General features: G+C 38.6%; 1 protein-coding gene across 3 annotated transcripts in view; it reads right to left on the reverse strand.

Moving 5' to 3' along the window:
* CC2D1B (coiled-coil and C2 domain containing 1B) overlaps positions 1-16,770 on the reverse strand; it is a 30,437-nt gene that overhangs the window by 3,428 nt on the left and 10,239 nt on the right. For all 3 annotated transcript variants that reach the window (XM_034415079.3, XM_034415080.3, XM_087891073.1), the window contains 15 exons: positions 15,615-15,921; positions 15,320-15,444; positions 14,306-14,381; positions 13,044-13,154; positions 12,652-12,782; positions 10,890-10,962; positions 9,936-10,072; positions 8,832-9,027; positions 7,836-8,008; positions 6,723-6,848; positions 4,718-4,776; positions 3,242-3,358; positions 2,743-2,816; positions 1,925-1,983; positions 315-366 (listed from right to left, as the gene is read on the reverse strand). In XM_034415079.3, coding sequence (XP_034270970.1) covers positions 315-366; positions 1,925-1,983; positions 2,743-2,816; positions 3,242-3,358; positions 4,718-4,776; positions 6,723-6,848; positions 7,836-8,008; positions 8,832-9,027; positions 9,936-10,072; positions 10,890-10,962; positions 12,652-12,782; positions 13,044-13,154; positions 14,306-14,381; positions 15,320-15,444; positions 15,615-15,921 — 1,816 coding nt within the window. The remainder of the gene's footprint in view (positions 1-314; positions 367-1,924; positions 1,984-2,742; positions 2,817-3,241; positions 3,359-4,717; positions 4,777-6,722; positions 6,849-7,835; positions 8,009-8,831; positions 9,028-9,935; positions 10,073-10,889; positions 10,963-12,651; positions 12,783-13,043; positions 13,155-14,305; positions 14,382-15,319; positions 15,445-15,614; positions 15,922-16,770) is intronic.

Raw genomic sequence — 16,770 nt, forward strand, 5'->3', positions numbered from 1 at the left:
AAATAGCTGTAAGAATCATAGAACACCTGCTAAAGTCCTATAACCCGTACAAGATCTCAAGCCTAAGGCTAAATGATCTCCAGTTAAAAGGATTTCATTTAAGCTTTGCTTCTGACATCAACAGGTCTTGACTCAGATTTTTAAAATGAAAACCTCTGGAAGGGATGCCAGGTTAGGAAAGGCTGCAGTCAACAATATTCGGTTAACAGAGCTGATGGTAAAACAGAATTATCCCTTTCACCTGGTTCTGAAATAACAATTCATTAGAAGGCTCTGCTTCTCATCAAATGTAAAAGAAAACCCAATGCACACACCTGGGCAGTTGGTATTTTTAACCACTGATGTTTTGCTTTTCTGAGCTTGTTCCTGGTTTTGGGAAAAAAAGAAATACAAGTAAAAATATTTATTTAAGAAGCAACTAAACTAACCCGTACCTCAGCATGATAGATTAGTAAGATTTTGTATGTTTTTATTCTGGAAAAATGAACCACAGTGGCGTAAGCAAAATGTCTATAATTCATTGAAGAGGCTAAAAATAGTGACCTGTGAATTGAGAAGAGTGTCTCATAGTCCAGGGCTGATTAAGCGCTTCCAAAAACCAGTGAAGGGAGGGAAGCTACTGAACACTGGCTAGAGTGCAGCCTTATTTTTTTCTTACATTTCAAATCAAAAGAAAGCATGGAATATTCTAGCAGGATGAAGTGATTGTATATCAACCATGAAATATATGGTTGTTGGGTTGTTATTTGTAGATAGAAAGAATCTGGGTATGCCCACTCTTCTAGATCTTTTAGAATGTATATGAATAATTTCAAACAGACATTCTGGTAAATAACCCAGCCCACAGCACATGAAAGCCCACATCAACTGAGGGACATTGATAAGTCTTCAGTTATATAGACAAGATGGACAGCAAACCAGTCAAATGAATGAATGAATGAATGAATGAATGAATGAATGAATGAATGAATGAATGAATATGACTGACTGACTGAATGTCCTGCCAAATGTATACCAGTTCTAACTGGAGAAGTGCTTCCCACTCAGGGACAAAATTGCAAGTTCTGCCTTCTGAGAGGTCCTAGAATTCATATCACTAAATCTTCCTTCCCTCTCCAGGCCCCCACTATCTCTGGCTTCTGAGAAAGTTTCCTGACAGCATCACTTGGCTTATTACCCTATTGTCTTTTTTTTTTTTTCTTATTTGGCTGCATCCTATAACCTTCTTTCTTGCTTTCTTTTCACCACGAGTAATCTTTCTTATTTCCAGCATTGTTTCTTTTCTCAAGTTCCCCACTGATGATGAAAATTGCTTCTCTTTTCCCAAATCTTACTCAGTATTCTCCTGGTGTTCTTCTGTAATCTGGATATGTCACAAAGGTGCTTTTCAAAAGGCAACTCTGGACTTCCTTGGTTTGTTTTTTTCCCTTGAAAACATTTCTCTCCTCATACAAGAAGCATCTTCAGAAGAAGCTTCTTGGATGAGAAGCAAACCATTTTCAAGGAAAAACCAAGGAAGTCCAGTTGTTGCAGGCTGATTTCTGCTGACTGCCGATTGCTAGCAGGTTTGGCAGTTCGAATCTCACCAGGCTCAAGGTTGACTCAGCCTTCCATCCTTCCGAGGTAGGTAAAATGAGGACCCAGATTGTTGGGGGCAATATGCTGACTCTCTAAACCACTTAGAGAGGGCTGTAAAACACTATGAAGCAGTATATAAGTCTAAGTGCTATTGCTATGCTCATCAGCATTATCCTGTCAATCAGGCTGTGGAGGAGAAAAGTATGAATCCGTATTTACTATTTATATTCACTCTCCAGAGTTTGTATGTTTGAATACCCAGAAAAAAATAACAATTCCTAGATTTGGCATGTAATAAATACTCAAGAGGCTAACAGAGGCCTTGATTGTAAGTTTGTATACCTACTGTATTAGGATAATGAAATTCAAATTTCACAACGGCATCCAAATCATTAGGCGTCACTCCTGGGTAAAAAGAATAAACCAGTTGAGTATATAGTATAAGCTTCTTCATGGCAACAGCCATTCCACAGAAAACAATAATTAGTGGATTATCAGGATGCTTGCTTGTTAGATCCAAGTACTTTGCCAATTTTAAGGCGCTCAACCTTTACAGATGACATGAGATCAACATCTATAAAGTTACTGCTAGAAGCAATAACTATGAGCTACATTTGCAGTTGCTGGCTCTGATCCACTTTAGTAGTTTTCAGATGTTGTAATTCAATGCAGCCCAATTTAAGACACTGCACTTGTGTTTGTACTTTTAATATTTTCTTGTCAAAGTAATCCCATTGCAATAATTAGATCAAACCCAACCCCTGGAAAATCATTTTTGAAGGTGGTTGGAGTATGAACAGGCATTTCAAAATTTAGGTATTACTATAGCTCTTCAATCCCACAAGGGAATTTAGAAGTCACCCAAGCAGGAATAGTTTAATATTCATCATCTTAATATTCAACTTTCTTTAAGCTTGTTATCATGAAATGAAGTCAGTACAGGAGAATCCCACTTTTTATTTATTTCTTTTCTTTCCTGACCCACCATATTATCTGAAAGCCCTTCAGTTCCCTAAAGCTGACTTTTATATAGGAATATAAAGGTGGCAAGAAGCATTCTGCAGAGTTAGCTGTTCTTGAACATGAAATTCAGAGATTTAAAAACAAGTGGGACAAACTTAAAGGAAAAAGGTTCCCCCAAATTACATGTTGGCTGTGAATTACCTGCTGGAGCTGGTAGATTGATTCCTCTAACAATGATTAGATGCATTTCTGTGCTACTGAGTTCTGAAAATATTCTACAAGGCAAGTTAAAAGAATATATGAATGACTCCATTTTCTTCTTTATCTTAAGTTTTCCAAACCAAATGTAACAGAGATGTTGAAATCCCAATTATGGGGAAAATCATAACATGCTATGGGCACATAAAACAGAATTGCAAGGAGATTGTCAAGAGAAGGTTTGGACTCAACATGGATTTAGCTGACAGCTACATAATTTCTTCTAATGCTTCATTCTGCTCTGAAATGTATATATTTAAAAATGTAGCTTTAAGGTTTAGAAATATCAATACAGAAGGCCATAGAATTCTAGACTGTTTACTCCCACATTTTTCAGAAGGGATTCATAAAATTCATCAAGGTACAGGAACAAGAGCTTTGCAATCTTATTACTGCTGAAGTTTAGCCCTTGGTTATCCCTACCTTACAATTTTATCCCTACCTTACAATTTTAAAGGTTCTTTCTTCAAAGTGATGGCTTGGAGGATCTAACCCTTGCTTCTGTGCCAGCTGTAAGATCTCCAGATCCTTTTTACAATGCTGAGCTAGCTTTTCAAACCTGAAACACAGAGTAAAGAAATGGGATGTAGAGTGGAGGTGACAAATGGAAAAGTACATTTTGGAATAGTTTTTATTTCTTGTCCAGTATTGATAAGCATAGAGTCCCAACTCTCAAATTCCTTGATAAGATCTTGGCTATTGACAGAAACTAAAAGTGATGGTACTAACGCTGATAAACAACAATCATAGTGACTCAGGTTCTATTCTGATGGATTTGGAAATCAAACATTTAAGACCAATTCGCAATAGATATATATTTAATACTGTACTGGGTATGGAAAAAGCTTGGTTGATAAAGAAAAATATATAAAGCAAAGAGATTACGCAGACAGTAGCAGGAACTGGATACCCTTGAAGAAATCTCCTGAAGAAAATTGTAGCTATCCCGAGTTGGCATTGACAGTCCTAAATTGGTTAGAACTGGTGCTCAGATACAGATTAAGAGAGGTAGTTTATATCAGTTTTTTTTCCAACTTGGCAATTTTAAGATGAGTGGACTTCAACGCGCAGAATTCATGCTGGCTGAAGAATTCTGGGAGTTGAACTCCATACATCTTAAAGTTGCCAAGTTTGAAAAATACTGATTTACACAGAACATAGATGCTATCAATCTTGTAGAAAAGTTATATACGTATGAAACTTATTAAAATTGCTTCAATATTTTTGGAATAACATTTAGCCATTAAATACTTTTATATAGGTTACAACATTTCACTTGGGATATTCTGCAAAACTGGGCATTATTGATGGGGCCATTTTTCAACAAGCAAACGATGAGAGTTCTCTACAAAATTCTGCAATTTGCTTCAAATCAAATTTCCTATTACACATTAGTTTAATAAGACACTAAAATTATGTACAGATTTATGGAAAACATATGGCAATTAAATACATTTTACACAGTCTGTAACATTTATTTGGTAGATTAACTAAACAGGGTTGCGATCAATTGGGTAGTTTATTTTAAAGATACAATTTTAATAGACATACTAAAAAATAACCCCTACTGAGAACAAGCATCATCTTATAGCATTTTCTTTTTTTCTCAACAGAAATAAATGCTTCTTTTAAAAAAATGTATCAGCCTCTATAGGGAAGCAAAGAAGACCTGCATAAATGTATCTACAAAGCCAGGCTAATATGCCAAATGCTACGTCCAGTACAATACAAAGCATACCAAGAAAATTCCCCTAAGCTTCAGATAGAAGGCAGAAGAAACAGTTTTCTTCCAAACAACAGAAACCAAAACTTACAAGAAAAGAAACTCTACTGCAAGCTCTCCCAAGTTACATGCATATTTTCCCCCAGATTTTTAATGTTACCACACATAACAAAATATGTCGAACTGCAAACCTACCTTGATGTTTCAGTTACATTTCCCAGATGCATAAATTGTTTGGAATACTGCATACATTTCTATTAATGGAAAGTAGAACAAATGTTTGAAAATGATTTGAAAGGAAATTTATCCAGTCCGATGTGCAGAATTCTGGTTTATTACAACCAAGCAATCATACTGCTACATTCTTCAGGATTACACATTTAGTGATTTCTACCTGCTTGCAAAAAGCTAAAAACACACCCACAAAATTCCAACCCCAATCTTTTTAGCTCCCTCAAATTACTCTGAATTTATGAGGCAGTTAAGTGTATATGAATGAAATGTGGAGCAAGGATGACACGGTGCCATTGGGTGGTATTTAATCTACTTGCAACTTGGCCTGATAAGGGAGAGTGAAGCATCTGATTAGACTTCTATCTTTTTCTAAAAGTTTGTAAACTCCGCCTTTCCCCAAAGGAGGCCTAGCTCCATTTTCTCTACAATTAAATGAGAAGAAATGATTATAGAAAAATTGAAGGAAACTGATGGGAAAATACCATTGAAATGGGCTGTAGTTTCTCATTGGATGACAGAATTCGAAGCCTAAGCAGAGAACAGGAAGACCCATTTTAGACATAAAGCCTAGTTTGCCACCATACACGAGAGCAGAACTCATAATCATGTGGTTTATACTCTTTTCATTTTGAGACATGACTATAGATAAGGAAACAGAAACATTTCTTTAAAAAATTGCCAACACGAGTGAATTTTGATTCTTTGGAACTGTAGTTTCTAAAAAACCTGGTGCAAAGTTCATGGTGATTCTGCCTGGATCAAAGAAGCCAAAATTTAAATCAGGAGTGCAAAAAAATACAGACTCACAGCATCCTTTTGCAGCCTCAGGAACTCAGGTCATTTGGGGGGTGGGGGGTGGGTCTGAATGATTTCACCCTTTTTGTATTTGCATTTTTGAAGCTTTAAAAAATATTAAGGGTAACCTGACTAACAGAGATGGAATCTACTTTTGGAATGCAGCCCTCAAGTTGGTTAGTCTGATGAATCCTTTCATCTGAAACAATTTGAGCACTCCCAAATTAAACCAAAAGCATTGGGTGCTCTCTGAGCTTGGTTGTTTTCTTGCAGACATTTCATTACTTAAACTAGGTAACACCATCAGTGCTGTCTCAAGAGAGCAACCAAAACCCCTCATTTCAACTACAGCTCCAAATATTCTCCTTTATTGGTACCAAAAGAATTCCAAAGCAAAGCTGTATGCGAAGACGAAGACCAGGTCTCCTCTGAATGCCACCTTTTTGCTTCGCTGGTGTTATGACCCCGACTCCCGAGCCTATCCTGACAGAGGAAGAGGACTCAGAAGGTGATGGGGAGGAACTGACAAGGCCTCCCTCTCCAGGACCCTCCTCTCTGGCAATGCCTCAGGTTCCATCCGAAGGCCAAGAGGAACAGCTTGGATATGCCAGGAGGAAAGCATATCGGAACAACAACAGATAGGGAGCGAGGATGATGAATCCTGGCTTGATCCCAGGCAGCGTCAGAGGGAGAAGCGTGCGCAGCAATGAAAGAGGCGTGGGAGGGCCAAAGATTGAGCCACACCCCACAAGGAATAAAAGTGGGTGTGATTGCTCTTCAGGCTTTGTGATGGTCAAAGTTAAAAAAACCTGAGAGTCACATCGCGTTACCTGAAATCTGGCTTGTGCATATTTGGATTGGACCTTGGCTAACTCTTGCTTCGTGGATTACTTTTTGCTATTGAACCGGACTGAGGATAAACTCTCTCTTGCTTACTGTGAGTGAAAACTAACTTGGCAGGCATTTCGCAGTTTACTGCCAAAACTCTTATCTGCAAGGGTTTCTAGTCTGATTGCTTAATAAAATCTTGACAGGCGTGCCTGGTTGTCTGTTTGCCTGTGTGGGGAAGGGGGACAGAACAGCTGGACTGGAGAGGTTTGAGACGAGAAAGGATGTGATTCTGACTCCCGAGACTTTCTAGTGAACTACAGTTTAGACCACGTCCGCTTACCTCATGCTGTTCTTTCAGGAGATTGATGAGCTGAATGTAAACTTCTTCTACTTTCTGAGAAAGTCTAACATCTTCATGATGTATGAAAATAAAATCACCCTCATCATCCGTAGGAGGTGAAGGCAGCTGTACAGCAGAACACAGAACATGTCAGAGATTCCCTGGAAAAAGTGTTGCTGAGACAAAGAGGCCATTCAGAGGAGACAGGAAAAGATTGGGGAGAAAAGGGCTACTTCTCTTAGAATATCATCTTTGATCTCAAGGGCTCATGTGGTACAATATACAGGTAGTCCTTTACTTACGACCATTCGTTTAGTGATGGTTCAAAAGTTACAATAGCACCAAAAAGAGTGACTTACAAATGGCCCTTGCACTTAACAACTATCACAGTGTTCCCATGGACACAGGATCAAAATTGGGGCTCTTGGCAACTGGAATATATTTAGGAAGGATGCAGTGTCCCAGGATCATGTGATCTCTGTTTCACAGCTGGCTTCTGACAAGTAAAGTCAACGAGGGAAGCCGGATAGTTGTACAAATGGGTGCCCCTCACTTAACAATAGGCTCACTTAATGATGGAAGTCCCTGTCCCAGTTGTGATTATAAGTTGAGGATGACCTGTATCTGTTTTCTTGGACTAGCAGGCAACACTAGAATGCGGTGCTACATGACACCAAATTGCTTTCAAAGGCCAGTGATCCATCTATGAGAATGCTGAGTGAACCCCAGTAATTGAGGCTGTGAGGAACTTTGCCTGCCCCATCTTTCCTAAAGTTTTGGGAATAACACTTTTCATTAGCAATTGTGAAGCAATATTTAGGTTGATTCCTGAGTGTGGAAAAGGGAAGGGTTGTTTATATTATTCTTTACCTTCTCAGCCCAAAATGTTTTGAACTAACTCCGTATCTATGACAGTGTACATTTGTGAGAACTTGCAATTAACTCATCTTTTAAGAAACCATGGCTTCAAAAACCCTGAATTATATGAGAATGCCACCATGAAATTACCTTTTTCTTCACCACCCAGTTGAACTGTTCCAAACATAGGAACAATATACTATTTCTAACAGCAACAGTGCATATAGGCATTCAAAATAGGCCAGTCTTTCTAACCTTTGAAATATCCACCAATTTGCCATTTTTGGCCATCTCAATTTTTGGATCTAAGCTCTTGGCTGTTCTCAGGTAGGCCTTGGCTTGTTCGAGATCATTTTTCTTCTTTGCCTGAATTGCAGCTTTGAGGTATTGCTTTTTTCTGTTCTCCAGAAATTCAAGATGCTCCTTGGCTGAAAGGAAACAAAAAAGTTCCTCAGTTTAAAAAATGTTTCAGGTGAGGATCTGGCCCAACCGACAAGCTTTCGTGCTTTTCATTTAATCCCATAGGCACAGGAAACCATCGATCAAATACCATTGTACAAAAAGGCGCCGAAGTTACACTGCTCAAGGGTGAGAGTAATTTTATCTTTATGAAAGATGATGAATACGTCAAAGCAACCAAGTACATTTTTCACTAATGTGTCTTTTACTCATTCTGGGCGTTTTTTAAACCTAATTCTTATAGGAAGAACCTCCAGATTCAAAGACTGAAGAAGGGTAGCTATCTTTGGGCCTCATCTCTGAACTTCCCTGAAGCTTGGAAGACAGCAGGGGTAAACCACCTTTTGTTCCTGAGAATCTGCAGTAGGTCTAACCATGGTGCAGACTGGGGTGTACTACAAATTTTCTGTTGGTTCCTTCCCGCCCCCCCCCCTTTTTTTTTTTCCTTTTCAGAAGTGTAAACTGTATTGTACTGTTTTAGGGCATCCACTACAATTTTTGCACACTTCTCAACTCAAAAATTGTGAGAAAACATGCCCGTTGTAATTAAAATTCAGAGTTCAGAGGGAGTTGGGCGGCATAGAAATGCGACAAAGTAAATAAAATAAATAAATAAAAATGGCTCCAGAGCTACAAAGAAAAGGGGTTGGGGATGGAGGGTCACATGTGCAGTTGGGATTCAAATTGCCCATTTGGTCTAACATATCAGAGCTGTTTTTATTATCACAATATGGTACAAACAAGAAAAAAAAATATGACTGCTGGACAGTCAGCTCTCTCTGAAAACTTTACCAGCTGAAGGGAGGTGCTCAGTAGATGGGGATCTCTCTGATGCTATTCCAGAGATAGGCAGAAAATGATCTTTCTCTGAAGGAGAGTCTTCCTGGATTACAGTAGATTGCACCACTAGTGGCTGAACAATTTGCACAGGTTTCGTAGGTAGCTGGGTGGGCTTTGGGGCAGCTGGAGCCTGTGTGGAAGATTCACCCTACAGAAATGAAACAGAAATAAAAAGCCACGTGCATGAAAACTAAGTATAGGAAAACGACCAATCGTGAACATATAGATCTCATTTCAGCAAACGGCTGGTCTGGGGTTGTCCAAAATAGAGAGGCCTCATCCTTAAAATGTGGCTTTTCACAGAATGATCGAACGCATCCTTCTCCAGTTTAGTTTTTCCAAAAGACTAAACTATAATTTCCAAAATTCCCATAACGTATACTGGCAGGGGAATTTTGTAAATTTGAGCTCAACATATTTTGGAAGGTGTCAGAGTGGAGGAGGCCGGATTTGGAGTACTCCAATGTTCAATATGGGTTTGATGAGATGATGAACTAGTAATAGGAACTCAAACTTTAAGTCTTAACTGACATTAACAAGGCAAGAATAATATTCAACCTTAAACCACCACATTTTCATGATCCTTCATGTCCTAAATCAAAACAAAAATCTGTATCAATGCACCACTAAAAGAACTGTAGGATTAAACTAATTTTTTTTCTTCCTAACATTTTTCCTGCAAGTTCAGGGTCCACTTTTGCTGAATCAACAAGTGTTTGTCCTTTGGCTGTGACAGGAAGTGACCTATCAGATTTTTGTCCGAGCTTGACACTGTGACTGTGGGAGAATTACTGCTTCAAAGTCACCCAGTTGGCTTTCATGTCTAAGGCAGGACCAGAACTCAGTCTCCTGGTGCCTAAACCTCTAGACCAGGGGTGTCAAACTGGTGGCCCACGGGCCAGATGTGTCATGCACAGGCCACGCCCATTCCAGCTCCGTGAATGGGAAAAACATCGTGAAATGTCACGTGATGGCAACGTGACACCGCGAGTTTGACACCCATGCTCTAGACTAAACTGGGTCTCTGTTAAGCTCATATCTGTTTTAGGAATATACCTCATCATCATCATGATCTTTGTCATTGGTTGTTTCTTCCTCCTCTTCCATCTTAATCAATGTGTTAGCATTTTCCAGCATTCCAGAAACTGTGCCATGACCATCTATAGGAGACATTCCAGGAATTGGAGGAAATCCTAACAAAATTCAACGAACAAGTCTCAAAAGAAGGAAGAAATATAAACCACAAACATTTAAGAAAATCATGATTTTAAAAGGGAAAGAGTTTAACATTTTAGGTACATTCAAAAGTTTCAAGATCTTAAAAAGTTTGTGGACTACAACGATAGCCCATAAAACAAATCCCAACAATTAATAGTATCTCTGTAAAAATTCTGACAAATTTTTTTTGAATTTAATTTATGCTAAATGAAAAAAAAATATGAATATTGAAAATCAGAATGATATTCTACATCCATTATGTTTATACATAGGGTAGCTTTCCCATATTAACTATATGGTTTTAGATATATGGACAGAATTTAGTTTTGTCACCTAATTTTATCCATTTGTACTATAATACTCGTGATTATCCCAGGTAAAAATATTGCAAATTCATCCTCAAACTTTGCAACATAAATGAAATATATAAGCAAATGTACATTCTCCAGAACTCCATATATATGAAGGGTTATTCACAGTTCTCATTTCCATAAAATCCAGTGTTCACAATAGCAGAACAGAGGGGCTGATTTGGGGTAATAGCAAATTTTACAATTTCTGCCAATACATTAAGGATAAAGATCCTTAAGGAAGTAAAACTTTCAAGCATTTTTTTGTTGTTAAAACCATTCCCATGATTTAGAGGTAACAACAGGGCATATTTTTCTGCATGTTTTGTAATGCTGTCTCAGTCTCACAACAGGGCAGAATCTGCTAAAATATATTTGCCACATAGAAAATGTTTGTTAGGATATTTCTCATTATGCACAACGTTCATAGTTACTCACTTACCAGGGGGGACTGGTAGTTCAGCAAAATTAACTTTTCTTCCTGCTTTATGTGCTTTTATGGCATCTTGATATTGCTGCAATCAGATATGTTGTTTAGAGAGAGAAAATACATATTTATTCCTTATCTGCTGCCAGAAATCAATATACCTTCTGAAAATTATCTTGGAACAAGACAGAAGAGTTTGTCTCATAGCGTTGCATGCAAAAATTAGGTACATAAATATGAAGTATGTGTTCAGATTGGTAGAAAAATGCTATATTTAACTTTGTATCATGAAGTTCTGTTCGCTCAGGGATTCACCGAAACACACAATTTGACCATGTAACTTTTGCATGAACTCTATCTAAGAAAACACTTGCATTACACAGTACACAATTGTCACTGGGCTTTTTTGGCAAAGAATATTAACCCATGTCTTTGTGATTTAATTTGGTGCGTCCTTATACCTGCTTATTCAGAATTAAGTCCCAGTAAGCGCAATGGAGCTTACTCTTCTGTAAAGGGGCACACTATTCTAGTTCAGTATGAAAGCACATTTTCATACCATGTTATGTTGTGTTATACAGAAAAGAAAGGAGCCAGGTTGGTCTAGTGGTTAAGATATCAGAATGGGAGATGGGAAACCTGGATCCCACTTCCCTAGGCAAGAAAGCCAGCTGAACAACCTTGGCTAAGTCAACAGCTCAGTCCTAGGAAGATGGCAATGGCAAACCACTGCACTGACCTGCTGTATACAGGCAGTGCTCAATTTATGACCATTCATTCAGCAACCTTTTATATGACGATGCTGAACAAATGATGATTATGACCGTCCCAGTGCTCCCGTAATCATGGAATTGTTATTTGTGACCTTCCCTGTTGGCTTCCCCAGAAAGTCAAAAGGGAAACCAGCAGAGAAAGTTGCAAGTCCCCGGGGTAAGTCTTTCCCACCGCCATACCCTCTTCCAGCACCTCTTGGTTTGAGCTGCTGCTGATTTGTACTTTTCCAACCGCTACTGCAAGGCTTTTCTAGCGCTGTTTTTGGATGTTGTTTAAGCCTCGCTGGCCACTTGTATATCCCCATACACCCTCCCTGAGCCTCAGTGCCCTGCTTGCACCCTCACTGAGCCTTGCTCAACCCCTTGCGTACTCTCATTGTACCTCCCTTGAACTCCCTCACATATCTTCACTGTGCCTCCCTTGCAGCCCCTCTCTGTGCCTCTTTTGCATCCTTCTGTACTCTCTCCAACACACATTGTGCTTTTCCTGCAACCTTAGGCACCCCCACAAATTCTCTGTGAGCCTTGCCATGCCTCCCTTCCACTCTCATGCCCTCCCGTACCTGGCAGCAGCCATTTAACTGTCTGCCGGTCTACTTATGAGCCACTTGGGACTTCCAATTTCCTGTGGGCTTCCCCACTGACTTAGTTGTGGGAAGCAAGTAGGAAGTTGTTTTGTTTAACAATCATGGAATTCAATTAACAAAAGCTACCCGGACTGCAGGAATTGCGATTTCTGAGCGACACGGTTGCACTTTACAACCGTATTGTTTAACAACATAAATTCTGGTCCCAATCTTTGCCATAAATTGAGAACTACCTGTAGTTAAGAGTTTAACACTCTGTCTAATTCAAGGCCAATTTGAAGTTAAAAAAAAAAAGCAGAAAACAATCAATTATATTTTGGTGAAAAGATGTTAAATCTATGCCTCACAGGAAAGACATTAGAAACAGAGAACTATTGCTAGCATCAACTCAACCCCACCCCTATTTTTGTTTTTAACCTTGGCTATTCTCTCGTGCATCCTGCTTTTCCGGCCATCTCCATTTGCTTTGGCTTGAGCTGCTGCTGATTTGTACTTTTCCAACCTCTGATTCAGAGCTTCTAGCACCGTTTTTGGCTGCTGTTGGGAACCTATGAAATGCATACAAAAAACATACCAAAAGAGCACAGTCATGGAACGTGTACCTCTTTCTTTTGCTGTAATCAAACCAGTATTACTTATTGTTCAAAAAAAAAAAAAAAAAAAGCTAAAAGAAGCTTTACTTTCTTGCAATATGTCTGTTTTAAGGTTGCCCTTAAAGACAGCCATAACAACCACACCCACAGTAACAACAACAAAGCAACTGTGTTTGTAATTTTAATACTATAGCTAATTACAGGGGCATATCTCACCTGGATCTTCATAACCTTGAAAATCTGGTTTAGTTACAAGCTGACAATTTTCCACAGGTACAGATGGAGTTTGTATTGAGGGAATCTGTACGTCTTCTGGACTTTCAAGTTCTGAAAAAAGTATTTATAAAGACCAAGACAATATCTGGCTACATTTCATAATAAGCCAGGAAATAATGAAGTAATAAATTCAGTTTAATTGGAGCACAATTTAATAAGACCTCAAGCAAACAAATCAGTACTAAGAATACCACAGATTAAAACAGTCTACTTAAGAGGTATCTACCAAATATCCAAAAGTTCCCTTTAACTAAAACTAATTTTAATAATTTGTTGGCTGTTCAAGCAGCTACAACTGCATGGATGCAAAATAGAGGCAATGGCTTCTAGATAGAGGGAGGAAAAAACAGAAAGGTATATTTATTCGAAACAAAACAGAAACAGAGGCAAGTAACAAGCACACTTTAGGTACGAGATTACACACCTTGAGCACTGAAAATATTCAGGGCATCCAGATTTATGCTTAAGCATATCCATGAATAATAATACAAATGGTCCACAGCATACAGCATACAGGTAGTCCTCGACTTGTGACCACATTGGAGCTCAAAATTTCTGTTGCTAAGCCAGACAGTTCAGTTGGTCCCCATTTTATGACTTTTTTGCCACAGTTATTAAGCGAATCACTGCTAAGTGAATCATGCAGTTGTTATATGAATTTAGTTTCCCCCATTGACTTTGCTTGTTGGAAGCCTGCTGCGAAGGTCACAAGTGGTGATCAAATGAGCCCAGGACATTGTGACTGTCATAAATAAAGGCTGGTTGCCTATAGCCCAAATTTTGATCACATGCCCATGGAGATGCTGCAATGATTTTTAGTGTGAAAACCAGTCATAAGACACTTTTTTCAGTGCCATTGTAACTTGGACTGCTCACTAAATGAATGGTTGTAAGTCGAACATTACCTGTTCCGTAAGTGACATTAATCGGGTTCAAAAATAAAGAGGATTGAGAATCATGTAGAAGTCTTTTAAGGACACATGTGCAATGTTTACAGAGTAACCTAATAAAATAGATGAAAAAACCCATATTTGCTTCCAGAGTTAATTTTTAGGTACTGGAAAACGAACTTGAAGGTACTGGAAAATTTAAAATCTGTAAATCTGTAAATCCAAAGCCTCCATATTCTTTTGTATAGCAGTGTATCAGAAGAAACTGCCATTCTTCATACTTTATCCAAGAAAAAAGATTTTTTTTCTTACTTTCCAGGGCAGGAGGCATATCCCTGAGGTCTACAGGCTGCCCATTATTCAAGGCTTCTATAACCAGGCTAAATTTCTGAAATATAAAAATAAAGTTTCAGAAGGTTAAAAGATCTAATATATCTAATATATAATATTACCAAACAATTCACAAGGCAGTAATTTCACAAAGGACCCCAAAATATTTTCAGAATCCTAAAAATCTACTTCCATTTAAAGTAAAACATTCTCGAACTTCTACTCTTCTGAGTGATATAATGCTTTAAAAAATTCAAAACAGAAACAATATGAGATTTTAAAAACTTAATAAATTTCACAATTGGCCTTAAGTCTTTTTTTTCCTCTCTCTGTGATACTGAAGTTAGATCCTATAATTTATTCCTACCACAGGTACATATATCTTATCTCCTAGAGCAAGGCTGTCAAACTCCCGGCCCGCAGGGCAGATGAGTCATGTGCTGGCCATGCCCCCGCCCAATTTAGCGAAGGGGGAAAAAGTCCCGATATGTCACGTAACGCCGCATTGTCATGAGTTTGACACCCCTGTCCTAGAGTATCATTGTACTTACAAATAATTCTTAATTATATCAAGTTTAGATAAAGTGAGCAGCTGAAAGCCAAGTGAAACACATACTTCTAATTTGGGTAAATTATTCTAATTCCATAAGCTATTACTGTATCTGAACACCAAGTATAGTATAAAGTTGCTCAGAGAAGAGTAAGTATTTTAATTCAGTACCCTCCCAAGTCATTACTGTCCAGAGTTGTTGAATTACTACCCCAAACAGGTAGCACAGCGTATCAATCAATCAGTCAATCAAACGAACAAACAAAAACAAACAAACAAACAAACAAACCACTCTCAACTGGGGATGAGGGGTTCTGGAGCCTAGATTACATTAATATCCAGAGGGCATCTAACTGTTGAAGTCAGGGAAGAATGTATGATTCAAAAGCCCAACACAAATTCTGGTTTGATAGAGCTGCCTTGATTTGTGAATAATGAAGCCTCACCTTCCCAGTCCTCATGTATTCTTTTGCCTTCTCAAGGTCACCTTTCTGTTTAGCTTTCAATGCCGCTAATTTGTACTCCTTCTCTCTTGTCACAAGCAGTGCCCGTGTGTCAAGATGTTTGGAATCTGAACAACATAATAAAGTCAGCCAATAAAACATCTCCTATAGAAGAATAACCATTTTTTGGCCCTCGCCCCCACATCTGGAACAGAAAAGTAGGAACATGCTTATTTTTGAACATCCTGTACGTAGAATGGATTCCTGATGAAAAAGCATCAACTATAAAACTACTTACTGTCTTCCAAAGTAGCTTTTGTTCCCAAATCATCTGTGTTTACATCCTGACCCTGGACAGCACTTTTGTTTACAGACAGTTGCTGATCACTGGGATCTGTTAATTTAAGGGCTGCTGAGAGGCCTTCCATTCCTTCCTCCTCAGGTAATGTTACTTCATCTTGATCAGTTGAACTTGTAGGCAAGTCACTGTGAGGCGTGGCCTGCGGCACAGACAAAGAGCTCTTCCCAGATGCCACAGGTGGTGGCATTTCTTCTTCGTTCACTTTTTTGCCATTCTTCAATGCAATCAGCATGGATTCCAGTGTCTAGCAATAATTGTAAGATAACGCCAAACGATAAGTTTAACAACTCTTTACAGATATCGTAATCGAGCTCATTTGTTACAGACATACTGACAACATATACCGCAGAGCTAATAAATGAAACATATATTTTAAAGTACCTCAAAATAATTGTAAAAATGTGGAGTTACAAATTAAGGAAATTAACCAACCCTCACCATTCAGGATTTCATTACATGGAATCTAAACTGATGCTGATATTCTGTTATATTTGTTTTAAATTCTTTAGCCACAAGGCAAGTATTGATTTGAATCGCTTCTGCTGCAATAGTGAAATGTAAAATTTGTTACTACCGGTTCTGTGGGTGTGGCTTGGTGGTGGTGGGGTAATGTGACTGGGTAGGCGTGGACAACTTTTTTTTTTTACTTTTAAAAGCATTTTTTCTACAATCTCTTCGGTCAAAGAGGTTGTAAAAAATGCTTTTAAAAGCCTCTGACGATCAGGCAACTCAGCTGGGATTGTCAGAGGCTTTTAAAAGCATTTTTTTTCCCTACAAACTCTTCGGCCGAAAAAATGCTTTTAAAAGCCTCTGACGATCCCAGCTGAGCTGTGCGATCATCAGTGGCTTTTTCTTTTACTTTTAAAAGCATTTTTTCTGCCGAAGAGAGTGTAAAAAAATGCTTTTAAAAGCAAAAAAAACAGCCTCTGATGATCGCGGGCTCAGCTGGGCATGGGGGGGGGGCGCAGGGATTTTTGCTACCGGTTCTTCAAACCACCCGCTGCCATCGCTACCGGATCAGGCAATCCGGTCCAAACCGGAAGCATTTCACCCTGTTCTGCTAGCATTTTCTAGAGCCATAAAACTTAAAAAT

The sequence above is a fragment of the Pantherophis guttatus genome, chromosome 3, assembly GCF_059756535.1.
Source record: "Pantherophis guttatus breed Tessera chromosome 3, ASM5975653v1, whole genome shotgun sequence".
NCBI classification, from domain to species: Eukaryota; Metazoa; Chordata; class Lepidosauria; order Squamata; family Colubridae; genus Pantherophis; species Pantherophis guttatus.